The sequence below is a fragment of the Ursus maritimus genome, unplaced genomic scaffold (assembly GCF_017311325.1).
Source record: "Ursus maritimus isolate PB19 unplaced genomic scaffold, ASM1731132v1 scaffold_13, whole genome shotgun sequence".
Taxonomy (NCBI): domain Eukaryota; kingdom Metazoa; phylum Chordata; class Mammalia; order Carnivora; family Ursidae; genus Ursus; species Ursus maritimus.
In genome coordinates, this window is record NW_024423675.1 from 34,200,934 (window position 1) to 34,216,762 (window position 15,829).

The following is a 15,829-nucleotide window of genomic DNA, read 5'->3' on the forward strand; positions in this document are numbered from 1 at the left end:
TATATTATGTTAGTCACCATACAGTACATCCCCGGTTTCCGATGTAAGGCTCGATGATTCATTAGTTGTGTATAACGCCCAGTGCACCATGCAATACGTGCCCTCCTTACTACCCATCACCAGCCTATCCCATTCCCCCACCCCCCTCCCCTCTGAGGCCCTCAGTTTGTTTCTCATAGTCCATAGTCTCTCATGTTTCATTCCCCCTTCTGATTACCCCCCTTTCTTTATCCCTTTCTTCCCCTACCGATCATCCTAGTTCTTATGTTCCATAGATGAGAGAAATCATATGATAGTTGTCTTTCTCTGCTTGACTTATTTCACTTAGCATTATCTCCTCCAGTGCCGTCCATGTTGTAGCAAATGTTGAGAACTCATTCTTTCTGATAGCTGAGTAATATTCCATTGTATATATGGACCACAACTTCTTAATCCAGTCATCTGTTGAAGGGCATCTCGGCTCCTTCCATGATTTAGCTATTGTGGACATTGCTGCTATGAACATTGGGGTGCATATGGCCCTTCTCTTCACTACGTCTGTATCTTTGGGGTAAATACCCAGTAGTGCAATGGCTGGATCATAGGGTAGCTCAATTTTTAACTTTTTAAGGGACCTCCACACTGTTTTCCAGAGTGGCTGTACCAACTTGCATTCCCACCAACAATGTAGGAGGGATCCCCTTTCTCCACATCCTCTCCAACAATTGTTGTTTCTTGCCTTGTCTATTTTTGCCATTCTAACTGGCGTAAGGTGGTATCTCAGTGTGGTTTTGATTTGAATTTCCTTGATGGCTAATGATTTTGAACATTTTTTCATGTGTCTGTTAGCCATTTGTATGTCTTCATTGGAAAAGTGTCTGTTCATATCTTCTGCCCATTTTTTGATTTGTTTATTTGTTTCTCGTGTATTGAGTTTGAGAAGTTCTTTGTAGATCTTGGATACCAGTCCTTTATCTGTAGTGTCATTTGCAAATATATTCTCCCATTCCGTGGGCTGCCTCTTAGTTTTTCTGACTGTTTCCTTGGCTGTGCAGAAACTTTTAATCTTGATGAAGTCCCATAAATTCATTTTATCTTTTGTTTCTCTTGCCTTTGGGGATGTGTCATGAAAAAGGTTGCTTTGGCCAATGTCGTAGAGGTTGCTGCCTATGTTCTCCTCTAGGATTTTGATGGATTCCTGTCTCACATCGAGGTCTTTCATCCATTTGGAGTTTATTTTTGTGTATGGTGTGAGATAGTGGTCAAGTTTCATTCTTTTGCATGTAGCTGTCCAATTTTCCCAGCACCATTTATTGAAGAGACTGTCTTTTTCCCACCGGATGTTTTTTCCTGCTTTATCAAATATTAGTTGCCCAAAGAGCCGAGGGTCCATTTCTGGGCTCTCTATTCTGTTCCATTGGACTATATGTCTGTTTTTGTGCCAGTACCATGCTGTCTTTGTGATCACGGCTTTGTAGTACAGCTCGAAATCCGGCATTGTGATGCCCCCAGCTTTGTTTTCCCTTTTCAGCAGTGCCTTGGAGATTCAGGGCCTTTTCTGTTTCCATACAAGTTTAAGGACTATTTGTTCCAGTTCTTTGAAAAATGTCCTCGATATTTTGATCGGGATAGCATTGAAAGTGTAGATTGCTCTGGGTAGCATGGACATTTTAACTATGTTAATTCTTCCGATCCATGAGCATGGAATATCTTTCCATCTTTTTATGTCTTCCTCAATGTCTTTGAAGAGTGATTTATAGTTCCTAGAATATAAGTCCTTTACGTCTCTGGTTAAGTTAATTCCAAGGTAACGTATGGTTTTTGGTGCTATTGTAAATGGGATGGATTACCTAATTTCTCTTTCTCCGGTCTCGTTATTCGTGTATAGAAATGCAACTGATTTCTGAGCATTGATTTTGTATCCCGCCACGTTACTAAATTGCTCTATAACTTCTAATAGTTTGGGAGTGGCTTCTTTTGGGTTTTCCGTATGGAGTATCATGTCATCTGCGAAGAGAGACATTTTGACTTCTTCTTTGCCGATTTGAATACCTGTTGATTTATTTTTAACATGGAATATTTTGAGCATACCACAAAAAGAGTGAAAAATACAATAAACACCTAGGTGGATACCTTGTTAGAGCTCAACATTTGAGATATTTACCACAGCCTTCTTTTTAAAAAAAATAAAAAAAGTGGTTTATAGAATCGTTGACTTTGTGCACCTTTCCCAGTTTCATTCCCCTCCTTCTCTCAAAGGATAGTTTCTTAAAGAATTTTTGTCAGAAAGATTTCATTGTTACTTCCATAATCATTAAAACATTTGAGATTGTTGATTTTATATTAGTAAGTTGATATCCATGCTTATTTATATAGCCCCTATGAAAAATGTGGCAGCCTACATAAGCTTTATAATCTCTAAATTATGAATCATGATAGTTCAGTCATATATATGAAAACTGTGTACTCTGAAAATCTAAATCATAAAAGGTATTATTAAAATTAATGTTCCAATTATAGCTGAAGCTTTTGATGTTATATGCCTAATCTTTATTTTGACTATTTAAAATATAAATTTATTAATATATAAATTCTTTCTGAAAAAGACGATAAGGAGTATATTTTGTTGATTCTGGGTTATCATTACAAGCATTAATTCCTACGTTATATTATGTAATAGTTCATTAGGGATAATTATGATCCATGAAACTAGTCATTCCCTGAATGGCCTGGGATTCCTTTTTTTTTTTTTTTTTTGAGAGGCACTGTATTATAGTGCATGTAGTCATGTGTGTAGTGTGGAGCTTGATGGATTGGAATCCTAGCTTCATTAATTGCTAAATGACCTGAAAGAGTCATTTTAACCTCATTGTGCCTCATTGGTTCAATAGGTGATGATACTGGAAGCTACCTCATAGGGCTCTATGAGGAACAATCATGAATCCATGTTAAATGACCTTAGAACAGTCCCTTGTACTTTGAGTTGTATAAAGTATTATCTTTTATTATTTTTTATTATTTTTGTTTTTCAAGCTTTTCCCCATCCAGAGGTTGAGTTACATATGCTTTCCCTCAGTTTATGCTTCCAGGAGTCTTCTCCCTTAAGTTTCATGAAGGCAGTGAACTTTGTTCTGTTGTATCTTAGTGCCTAGAACAATTCTTGGTATATAGTAATACTTAATAAATATTTGTCAAATAAATGAATGGATCAAGCTTATTATAATTTCTTTTTTTTTTTTTTTAAGATTTTATTTATTTATTCGACAGAGATAGAGACAGCCAGCGAGAGAGGGAACACAAGCAGGGGGAGTGGGAGAGGAAGAAGCAGGCTCATAGCAGAGGAGCCTGATGTGGGGCTCGATCCCATAACGCTGGGATCACGCCCTGAGCTGAAGGCAGACGCTTAACCGCTGTGCCACCCAGGCGCCCCAAGCTTATTATAATTTCTAAACATTAAGAAAAAATCCTGAATACCTGGAAATTGGGGTCATCTATTTTGAATAATTGGGTTTGCTGCTTTTTACTCTTTGTATGTTTCTATAGCTGAGGTCATCCCGTTAGTGTTGGCTAAGTAAGAGTAGGATTACTGTAGAGGCCCTCTTTCTATAAATTCAGTAGAACGGAAAGGAAGAGTTTGCTTTCAAAGGATAATATTCTCAATGCTAATGGCAGCATTAATTACATTTATAAAGTAGTTCGAAGTTAGATGCACAAAACTATGCTACTGTGTAGATTTGAGTTCCATTACAATGAATTCTTGTTTGTAATGATATTTACTTGTAATTGTTTAAATGTTCCTTGAAATTGGTGGAAGCTTGAGGGTTTGTTTAATAGTAAGAATTTTCTTCTTGTAGTGGTTAGAAAAGTACCTAAAAGTTACTAAATATTAGTGAGTAATAGCTAAATATTAATTGCAACATTTTTAACTGGTCATTTTTGTTTTATGAAGAAGACATTGGGAAGAATTGGATTTACTGCAGCTGCTCACCTGTTTCACAAAATGAATAATGTTACGGGATCATTTGTATTCTAGTATAAAATATAATAATGAAAACTTGGAAAAATCTTGACTTATGTTAAATTTCCTTCTGTGTAAACTTAAACTTCTCTTTGTGATTTGGACTTATGTTTATTTTTAGGACACATTTCTCATTTATAGCTTAGAAAATATAGGCAATAATTTTATTAGTGGGACAAGTATAAAGAACTAGGGAAGTAATTGTTACATACTACTGCTTGAACTGATTTCGTTATTGATTTCCTAGGTCCATATTTGAACTATGGGGTCATGGAAGATCTCCGGAGGAGCTGTATAGTTCTCTTAAAAACTACCCTGTGGAGAAGATGGTGCGTAGTGAAATGTGTTTTTATATAGGTTTATCTACAGATACTGTAGAATTACGAAGCTTTAAAGAATTTATTTGCTTTTATTTTAGGTTCCATTTCTACATTCAGACTCTACATATAAAATAAAGATTCACACATTTAATAAAACATTGACACAAGAAGAAAAAGTCAAACGAATAGATGTAAGTGAATTTAGCAAAAAAAAATGAAAGAAAAACCTATGAAATTAATGTGGTCTGCTGCTGTTGATATGTAATAATAATTCTCAATTCTGTTAAGTGCTTATTTTGTAGCACATTGTGTGCTAAGTAATTTTCATGTTTTGTCTTAATGCTGATACCAAATGTACAAAGTATGTATTATTATATAAGCACTGTTTTTCCTTTTAAATTCTAATAGAACATGAGAATCACTTATTTTTTAGGCACTTGAGTTTCTGCCATTTGAAGGGAAAGTGAATTTAAAGAAGCCACAACATATATTCTCTGTTTTGGAGGATTATGGTTTGGACCCAAACTGCATCCCTGAGAATCCACATAACATTTATTTTGGTAGATGGGTAAGCAAGTGTCCTTTTTACCTATTTCAGATTGTTTCTTTAAAAGCTTAATGTTAGACCTTTGTATAGGACTCTTTATATGTAGAATTTTAGGAGAGCTGAAGGCTCAGAATTACCATATGAATTGAAATGAGTGGAAAATATGTGGTTATGTGTTTTGTTTGTTTTTCCAGAGATTCCTGGGAAGTGCCGAGAGGCTTGTTAGATATAGGGCCTAGGTAGGAGGTGGTGTACCAGGAAAAAATAGCATAAAACTTGTCGGAAATTCTGGATTGCTTTTTAAACAGAGAAAAGGCAGAGTGCTGTGGTAACTGAGCGATCTCATTTGTGGAGTTCTCAAATCTAAGCTCACATTCTGAAAAGAAATAAAATTACTCCAGAGCAGTCCTGCTCACTTCCCTGAGGGTAATGGAAGCTGGGGCTTATGTTACAGATTATTGTTTTTAGGAGAAAAAAGAGGTGGGTAAAGTTTATTCACCACCAACCCCTGGAATTATTGCATTCAAATTCAATTCAAATTTAGTTTGAAAAGTCACAGTAAATTGCAACATGCTAAAAAATACAAGGTATTTGTCCATAATTACCTCAATCACATTTTTTAAAGGAATAAGTTTAGAGCAATGGTAAGTGGAAAGAAGTTTTTTTTTTTTTTTTTTTTTTTTAAAGATTTTATTTATTTATTCGACAGAGACAGAGACAGCCAGCGAGAGAGGGAACACAAGCAGGGGAAGTGGGAGAGGAAGAAGCAGGCTCATAGTGGAGGAGCCTGACGTGGGGCTCGATCCCATAACGCCGGGATCACGCCCTGAGCCGAAGGCAGACGCTTAACCGCTGTGCCACCCAGGCGCCCCTGGAAAGAAGTTTTTATCATCAAGATACTGTGGTTTTATTGCGAATGGTTATCTTCAATCTGTTTTATACAGTTAAACTAATTTGAAGAATCTCTAATTAGATTGCAGATGGACAGAGAGAGCTTATTGAGTCATACAGTGTCAAAAAGAGACACTTTATTGGAAATACAAGCATGGATGCTGGTTTATCGTTTATCATGGCCAACCATGGAAAAGTGAAAGAAAATGATATTGTCTTTGATCCATTTGTTGGAACAGGTATTTTTATTTAACTGTTAAACTAGTGCATAGATGTTACTTGTTTATATTAGTCAAGGTTGTAGTAATGTTTTGCTAAAAGATTAGTAAATTTGTACAGAATAATCTTAATTATAAAGAAATAGTGACTAACAGATGACCACATATTTGTGTAATAGCCCAGCGTGCAACACTTGTGCCACTTCAAGAATGGTATGATTTAATTTTGTGGGCTTTTTCCCTAAGTAAACCACTAGGTGGAGGGGCATACCATACATTGCAATACTGTGTACTGTGGAAATGCAAAGGTATACAGTTTATTTAATAGGAAAACTTGGGTGGAAAAAAGACTTGATTGACAAGATAAAAATGTGTTCATCATTAACATTGATAATCATATACTTACATGGAAAAAAATGTGTCTGATCTTTGATTTGGTTTGTAGAGGTGTATAAGTAAGTGTGAAAATAAGGAAAGTGACTTAATTATCGACGGGCTAGAGCCTGGCTGCTGAGGCTGCAGTCTGTGTTCTGTACACACTTGATTGGATGTCCTCATAATTAACAATGTGTAGAAGTCCTAAGATTCCACACTTACCTCCTCTGATTCTGTGAAGAAATTTTCCCACTTTGCACCATTTTTTGCTGGATCTTACTCATAGCTAGGGAGCACTCATATTTAGGTTTGTCTGGCTAAATTCATTGTGATTCAGATTGTGTTGGAACAAATTATGTCTGCGGTTGGAGTTTCTCCATGTAGCTGTCTTTCCCCATCAGAAACTTGGGAAGCAGTATTGCCACAATAGCTAACATTGTTGAACTAAAAAGAAAAAAAACTTCCTGAGGAGATTATGGCACAGAGAGAGGTTATGTGACTTGGCCAAGGTTATACAGTGTGTACATTTCATGAGATTCAAACTCAAGCAGTCTAACTCCAGAGCTCATGCTCTTGACTACTACGCTAGAGCTGTCTCTTTCTGCATTAGAATCTGTTGGCCAGCTGTTACAGCATAAACTAACTTGAGGAATATGACCACATGTGATTAGAAAGAAATAGTATCAAAGTCAAGAGATTTCTAACTGTTGGAATGATTTTCTGTGTTTGTTGTTGAATTAATATGCTAGTGAGTTTCTCTTCTCCCACTCCACCAATGTCTCCATATATCCCCCACCCAGCATTCGACCTATTTCTTTCCTATCCTCATTATCCTTAGTGCCTCCCCCCACTTTTTAAACTTTTATTCGAAATAATGCCAAACTTATAGTAAAGATCCAAGAATAAAAATAGAACAGAGAACACTTACATATACCTGACTCAGATTAAACTGTTGTTAACATTTAGCCTCATTTACTTTATCATTTTTCTTTTTAGGTTTATTTACACCATTTTGTTTTCTTTACCACTTGAAATTAAGTTGCATCCATCCCATCCCTTTACCTCTCAAATACTTCAATATATATATATATATCTCAAGAATGAGGATATTCTCTTACATAACCACAGATTAGTTTTCATTGTTAGCAACTGTACTATTAATACAATACTTTAATGTTCATATGACATTTTTGTAAATTGACCCACTGATGTCTTTTATACCATCTTTTTTCCTTTCCAGTCTAGCATCAAGTATTGTATTTTGTCATTGATGTTTCTTTGATCCATTTGATATGGAACAAGTCCACAGTCTTTCTTTTATGAAATTTGCACTTTTGAAGAACACTGTCTCTCCTCTCTTTTTTATTCAGAATGTACTTCATTTGGGTCATTTATTTCCACATGATTAGATTCAGGTTATACACTCCTGGCTGGACTACAACAATGATTTTGTGTCCTCAGGGCATCTGTATGATGGTATCTGCCCCTCATCAGTAATATTCATTTTGATCAGCTGGTTTAGGTGGTGGGTGATTTTCCTATTGTATGATTGCTGTTTTTTCCCCAGTGCAGTTAATAGGCGGCCTGTGGGGACACATGTTAAGACCCATGTAAATATCCTGTTCTGCATCTAAATTTCCCCTCACCCCTGCCAAGTTGTCAGGTTTGGCATTCATTGTTGATTCTTGCCCGAGCCAGTCTTAACTTTGGTCACAAAGGGATGATTTTCCAATAATAGTACTCCCTCCACAATTACCACGTGACCAAGAGCTCTTTCTTCTCTCCTATGTATTTATTATTAATATAAGCTTGTGGATTCCTCTTAGTGGTCTATAATTCATTACTTAATTATTTTGTTCCTCAAATTGTCCTACGTTTGCCAAGTGGGGCCCTTTTGCACTGAATCTGTCTTTTATTTTTGGGCACTTCTTTCTGGCTCTTCTTTTACCTGCCCAAACCCTGGAATCAGTCATTTCTTCAAGGAAGTGTTTCTTTTAGTGGGGAATGGTATTAGAGACCAAGATCTGGGTGCTAAGTATCTTCATTTTTCGACCCTTTCAGCAGATAAGCTAGGACATTTACATGTGTATGTGCACAATATGCATATAAATGTGTGTGCACGTACACATATCCCTATGTATGTACTGTGTGGGCATGTGGATATATACACATATTGTAGAAATTGTGAATTTTCATATATACTACAAGTTCTAGTCTATCCCGACAGATTTCTTTCTTGCCTATCCCCATTCCGTTTTTACATGTGCCTTCTTCCACGGTGAGAATCCTGTTTTCTTTCACCATCTACACATTTATTCTTTTGCTCATTCCCATAACACATCTAAAATAGTTTCAAAATTGCTTTGCCCTTACCACTAAAAGAAAAGCAAAACAATACAAAAACCCTATTAAAAGGATATGTTTTTAGGCTATGTATTCAGTTCTCTACCTCACCTAAAGGGCAGTAAAGTCAAATATTGTGCTTTCTTTTTATTCCCCTTCATTTAAAAATCAGTTCGGAGTTCATTTTTTTCAGATTGCCCTCAGTTTTAGATTTTTTACCTCCTTCCATCCGTGTTTATTTATTTTTAAATATGTAGAAGATCAATTTGCTTCCAAAAGTCAACTATACGAGAGGTATACTCAAATATCACTCCTTTCCATATCTCTTCCATTCTTATCCCCCATCCCTTGTAGATAACCAACTTCTTTTTTTTTTAAAGTTGATTCTTCTTGTTTGTTTGTTTTTTTTTTTTGTAATGATAGGCAGATATATGTACATTTTATTTCTACTTCTTTCTTACACCACTTTGCTTTTCTCAATTAACAGTTTTTCCTGAAAATCACTGTCTGTTAATTCATAGGGATTGTCTTCATTCTTTTTTATAGTTGTACTCTATGGGTGTATATACTATGATTTATTCAAATAGTCTCCTATACTTGGACATGGGTAGTGTCCAGTATTTTAGAGTTACAAATAAAGCCTGCAATTAATACTCTTTCGTATATATACTTGCATAATGTTGGAGATACGGCTCTAGGGTAAATTCTTAAAAGTAGAATTGCTGGTTTAAGAATGTATGTATATTGCTAAACCTTGCTTCACCAGCAGAGTTTACTGTCAAGGTTTCGAAATGTTGCCAGTCTGTTGGATGAAAACATAATCTCAGTGTAGTGTTATTTTGTATTTCTCTTATTATGAGTGAAGTCTAATAACCTTTTATATATACACATATATATATTTTAACATATAATGTATTATATATTAAAATTGTTTCAGGGGTACAGGTCTGTGATTCATGAGTCTTATGTTAATACCCAGTGCTCATTACAACACATACCCTCCCCAGTGTCCATCACCTAGTTACCCCTCCCCTCCAGCAACCCTCAGTTTGTTTCCTATGATTAAGAGTCTCTTATGGTCTGTCTCCCTCTCTGGTTTGTCTTTTTTCATTTTTCCTCTCTTCCCCTATGAGCCTCTGCCTTGTTTCTTAAATTCCGCATATTAGTGATAGCATATGATAATTATTTTTCTCTCATTGACTTATTTCACTTAACTAGTTCCATCCATGTTGTTGCAACCTTTTATATTTTAAGGGCTATTTTAATAATTTTATTGGAAATATTTTTCATGTCTTTTGCCCGTTTTTATGTAGACATTTCTTTATTTTTGAAAGTACTTGTATGTTAGGGAATTAGCCCTTCCTCTTTTTTCTTGTTTTTTGTATGTATGCAAAGATATATACATATGTATATTACATGCATGTGTGTGTGTGTGTGTGTATACAAAACCAAATATTTTCTCCCAGTTTGCCATTTATTTTTTGACTTTGCAAGCAGTTGACTTTTGCCATGCAAAAGTTTTTCCTACATCTAAGTTAGAGAGGTATCTAGCTATGTATTTCTTCTAGTACGTTTATAGTTTTAGTTTAGTTTCCTAGATCTCTGGTCTGTTTGGAGTTTTTTTATATGCTGTGAGGAATGGATCTATAAATTTCTCTTTTTTCCAAATGCTAAACCTTTTATTAATCCTTAATTTGTTCTTGGACTTTAAAAACTTTTTCTGTGAATGAGAAGAATTCTTCGACAAACATACGTGCACATAATGCTTAATATGTATACATACATGTAGACAAGACTATAAAGTCTAAAAATAGAGTTCCTAGTATAGGTAAAATTTCTTTCCCTTGATGTATATGAGGTTGGGTATATTATGGAATGCTAACTGTAATAAAAATATTGATTACCTTCAGTGGGAGTAAGTGGCAAGGAGACCTGCCCCTAATTTGCTTTAGAGCAGCTCCTTAGAGTGGGTAGTAAATCTTGGTCCTGTGACTGTTTACATAGGACAATTAACTGAAAATTACAAAGAGGAAGATCTTTGCCAAGATGCTGCTAAAATTTGTCTTTGTAATTCGTGTTTCTAGTTTAAGCATAGCTTTAGAACTTTAGTTTTTAGTGCTTTTGTTTTGAAATTGGTGATATAATTGTGAATGGGCCCAATTCTTAAGTATAGTTTGTGTTTTTTCTTGGGCCTTTTGTCTCACTGATGGGTAGTACCTTCTGAAGGATTGGGGAAATACTAACCCTGTGCCCTCCTCCATGGCCATAGTTTTTCAAAAATATTTTTGATAGTATTTTTTCCTGGTTTCCTTTTTCTAATATTTAAAAATAAAGTCATGTGTATCCAATCCTTTCCCATTTTAAAGGCACAAAATTGAAATATATTAGTTTCCCAAATGTTTAATCCACTGACTTCTCATGACCTGTGATTTTCTCAAGGTTATAGGATAGCATAGAAAGCTTCTGGGAAACTGAAAGGAGAGATATAATCTTTTCCTGCCTAAATGCCTTTCCTTTTTCTTTAGACAGTCTGCCGTTGTCTAGAATGACATTATGAGCTGTAGAAACATACTTTCCTTTCCATTTTAGTGAATACATTCTTTTCATTTTAATAAGATTTTTTAAAAAGTTGTGTACTTCCATTTTTTTTCTGAGGGAGAAGATACCTATCATTGGGCCAGCTCTTAGTAGTTATGAAGTCCTGTTGTTCTAATATGAGTATGGCTGAACGATTGATGAGCATGATATGTTGAATACCTATAATGGTACAGGCCTGCATATGATATACAAGAGTTGTGAATGGTATACAACTCTTATTAATTGAGTGTGCAACTTTACTTAATTTAATAACAAATTTTGCTTTTGTTTATCTAATTGGTAAGCTAAGTGTATATTTGTTTCAATTGGTGCTGACCCCAGAGGAGAGAAAATGGTATAGAGAAAAGAGCAAATAGAGTGAGTTTTAAATCCTTAATCTATTAGTTATTATGTCACTTTGGGCAACGTTCTCAACTTGTTTGGGCCTCAGTTCCATCATTGATAAAATGGCAATAGTAATATATTGTGAGGATTAAGTGAGGTAATAGTTGTATATGAAATTCTTAGGAAGTTGCCTGACACAAGGTAGACTTTCAGTAGACTGTAATGGTTATCATTATTATTTTTAAATTATTATTTTGTTAGGAACTTAGATGCCTTTTTGGTGAAAGATGTTAGATATAGTCAATATTGAATGGTGATGATGAACAATTTGGCCATGAACTCATTTTCTAGTCCCTTCTTCGGCTGATTTCCAAGATACTCATAATTTGCAACTGTTGGCAAATTGTGACAGCAGGCGAGGAAACTGAGGGTTAAAATTGTAAACATTAATTCTTTATTTATAATGAAAGTAGTTGGTACAAGCAGGCACACAGCCAGTTGCTGTAGGTAGCTGTGATATGATTTTATGACAGAGGTCCATAGATATTCCTTTTCTCCTTCCCCTCTCTCAAGTGAGTCAGCTATTTTAGTAATTGGGAATATACCCAGGAGACCAGTATGCACTCCTTGGCTGCTTCTGCCTTCAGATGAGCCATAGTGTAAGGAAAAGAGTGCAGCTCCTTTGGAATTTTATCATTGCAGAATGATAGACACAGGTGCCAGGTGTTGGGAAACTCTGTCCTGGTCCTGGGTGGAAACTATGGGGGAGGAAAAGAGACAATTCGGAGAGAGGTAACTGGTCTCTGTAGGTCTGTGGAATAGTCTCTGCTTCCTTCCTGTTTTTGTCCACAACTCTCTGTAGTCCCCTTTTCCTGAGTTTCCTAGTTTATCTGGTAAAATTTCTATTTTCTAGCAATATCCTTTTGGTCAGGCTGCTAGTGTAACTTACCTGAGTTCATTTTGAAAAAGGATAAAGTAGATATAGTAGTATTCCATTTTTCCTCCTTGTCTCCTTATCTTTCAGCAAAACCAAAGCCCAGCCTCTCGTTTCTACACTTTTGTAAGGCTTTCCACTTAAATCTCTAATGATGAAAATCATAAATTAGTTTCTGTATTACAAATAAATTCCACTTATGTCCTTTTGCCTATAAGATATTGCCCTAACCTTAAAGTGGTTACTATTTAAGTAAGGAGAAATTAGAACACTGAGTTTGTGGTATTTGTACATTTGATAGCATAATAAATTGGGTGAGTCACATTACCTGCCCCTCATCACTTCACCCCTCCTTTATCACGCCTTCTTCCACCAGAAAGCTTCAGGGAAACGCCAACTGAGGTATAATGAAATGTAAAAAATGCTTCAATTTAATTGAGAAAACAACTAGATGATTAACAGTGATTACCCCGTGACCAGTTCAGAGAAGCTAATTTATAATGATTTTATTTAAAACTTTGAAAGCTTAAAGGGCACAAAGTTAACTAACAGATGCAGTCTAACAGATTATTCATCTCCTTTCAGCAGTGTACTCTAAATTGGGTCTTCTCAAAACTCACTCTAACCAAATGGATAAGGTTCTGTTTAAGGAAGCACAGGAAAGCTTTTCTGTTCCCCTTGACAACTAGTTCTTCTAGGTGAGTATCTGCCTTAATTGGCAGAATTGTAGTAATTCCTCGTAATTTGGGTGAAGTGATTTTGTGAGTATTCCAGGTCATCACAATACAGTATCTTTCCTAAATATGGATGATTCCATTTATAGAACAAGACTGAGGGCTTACTTAGCTTCCCTCTCATACAGATGCTTCTTGTAGTTAGTATGAAGGAACTTAGGTTTTGGTTTCTGCTGTTCTTTTTTTAGTCCTCCATTCTCTACTTCATGGAATCCAGTAGTAGTAGTAGTAGTAGTAGTCAGTTACAGTATTTTTCACAAGCAAAGTTTCTTTATTTAAGTGCATGTTCCCAGACTGTGTTTTAAATGGCTATGGAAGGAAAACCATTAATTTATAGATCTTGACCCTCTGGAGGCACTACCCATCTTAATTTTAGAGATTACTTTTGAGAAGGGTATATGGGAAAATATAGAGAGAGTCTGTGCATAGTTTAAGAATATATTTCTGATGTCAGTTTTGACTGACAGACCTTTCTATGGTATAGCTATTAGGACTAAGAGCATTTTAATTTGGATGATTAAAAAAAGTAAAGTTCAATGGAAAGTAGAGTTATTAAAATAACTTTGGTTTTTGTCCTTAAACAATTTAAAAATATTATTTCCTTTTATTTTAAAGGGTTTCATTAATTTTTAAATCTTTATTAGGATTTTTCTCTGTGAGCTGGGCACAGCTATTAAGTTAGTCTAGTCAAATTGTGTTGGGACTTTTATTCTTACTTCGATCACAGCACTAAGGAAACAGAAAAGTCATTGTATTATTTTCTTGTGTGTGCTTGATAATAGTTATTCAGAAATTCATATTTACAGTTTAAAAAGAGGTAATTGCTTCACTGATTACAGGAATAACTATTTCTTGTCCTAATATTTTAATTTTTGTAGGGATTAATGTCTTACATATTAATTAATGCCCCCTTAAGTAATTTGAAACTCAGGCTTCCATGGGAATTGAGCCCAGTTGTCAGAATTTATTTATTGCTAGCTCTTTTATATAGCAGCTTTATATGCTCATTGGTAAGTAAGGAGTAAGATGCTTTGTATAGACCTCTCAAAATCAGATGAAAATCTCTAAATATACATTATTTTGATTAAAAAAAAGGTAATTTTCCCTAAGCAGTATGTTTAAAGTAATGATGACAGTACATATATTAATTCCCTACATTGTGACCAATGTAGTGAGCACAATTTAGAGGTTTACTTCTGAGGCTTGCAAAATATGGTCAGGACCAGTGTTACTCTCTGGTACTCTGCCTACAGCTAGTTTGTAAGACTCTAGATCAGACTCAATAGGGGAAGAAACGAGAGTCTGGGGCTTTCTGGTTAACAGACCATAATTGTGTGATTTTTCAGGTGGCCTTCTGATAGCATCTGCTCATTTTGGTGCATATGTTTATGGGACAGACATAGACTACAATACAGTTCATGGCTTGGGTGAGTAGAGCTTCTAGACTGTTATAGTCTTTGTTCTTGTACCAAATGTGCCTTCAAAATAATTAAATGGGTTTATATGGCATTATGCATCTATCTTTAATGTTAAGATACAGAGTTGTGATATAATGTAGTTTTATTTATTCTTACAAACAATAAGATTTTGTTGGATATCTGCTTTTTATGAAGTGATTCAGTATGTGCAAAGTGATCTCCTGGGGGAACACAAAGATGAAAAAGAAAAAGCTCCCCTCACAGTCTTAGAGAGATTTTTAAAAAGTTGGCAAACTCTAAGGTTGTAAACTTTAGGCTTGGGAAGGAAGTAGGACAGGGACTAGCCATCTTCTAATCAGCGTGTCCATGTTAATAACATACAGTTTCTATTTAAAGATTATCACCATTTTTTATTCATAATCGTACTCTTGCATGAATACTGGATTAATTTCTGGTCCTTGAGTACCATATTGTTTTTAATTCCATAACCAACCAAAATATCTTTGAAGCGGTGAAAGTGACAGTAACTTAGAAGATTCTGCATTAGACTCAGGTTAACTCGAGGCAAACATTTGCTTGCTCTTGAGGCAATTTTGGAAACTGTTTTAAAATCTAGACACTTTGCTAATGATACATGATTGGATGGAATTGAATCAAACTGAAGAAAGTATTTCCATATACCTGAATGGTACTAAAAATGTCAAGTTTCATTGATGATTTTGAAATTCTATTTATGGTGTATTCCATTATTATAACTAGAATCAGCCCTTTGAACACCCTTTTTCTTTTTTACCACCCAGTTTTTCTCAAGTTATTGTATTGATGAGAATTTATTATACCTTTTTTTTTCTGAAACAATTTGCCATATAGTGGTCTACTACCTCTCTTTTTTCCTACCTTGACTCTAAGGAATTTAATAATATTTATCATAAGGAGAATTGGTTATGTTTTATCAAGTTCACCTAAATGGGCTAACCAGTAAAAGATATTCTTGGCAATATGATAGAGCAGACAAAGTGCTAAGAAGAATTAGTCCAGTTTGCTTTTAGTAGAAGCAGTATATTTGCTTTAAGGAGATTGTCCTATATAATTTATTAGAATTCTTATTTATGAAAGTTATATTTTAATCT

General features: G+C 35.1%; 1 protein-coding gene across 3 annotated transcripts in view; it reads left to right on the forward strand.

The window, feature by feature from the left end:
* The window catches only part of TRMT11 (tRNA methyltransferase 11 homolog), a 57,306-nt gene that overhangs the window by 9,764 nt on the left and 31,713 nt on the right, over positions 1 to 15,829 (forward strand). For all 3 annotated transcript variants that reach the window (XM_008691131.2, XM_008691132.2, XM_040627777.1), the window contains 5 exons: positions 4,245 to 4,326; positions 4,416 to 4,508; positions 4,751 to 4,885; positions 5,838 to 5,994; positions 14,628 to 14,708. In XM_008691131.2, coding sequence (XP_008689353.1) covers positions 4,245 to 4,326; positions 4,416 to 4,508; positions 4,751 to 4,885; positions 5,838 to 5,994; positions 14,628 to 14,708 — 548 coding nt within the window. The remainder of the gene's footprint in view (positions 1 to 4,244; positions 4,327 to 4,415; positions 4,509 to 4,750; positions 4,886 to 5,837; positions 5,995 to 14,627; positions 14,709 to 15,829) is intronic.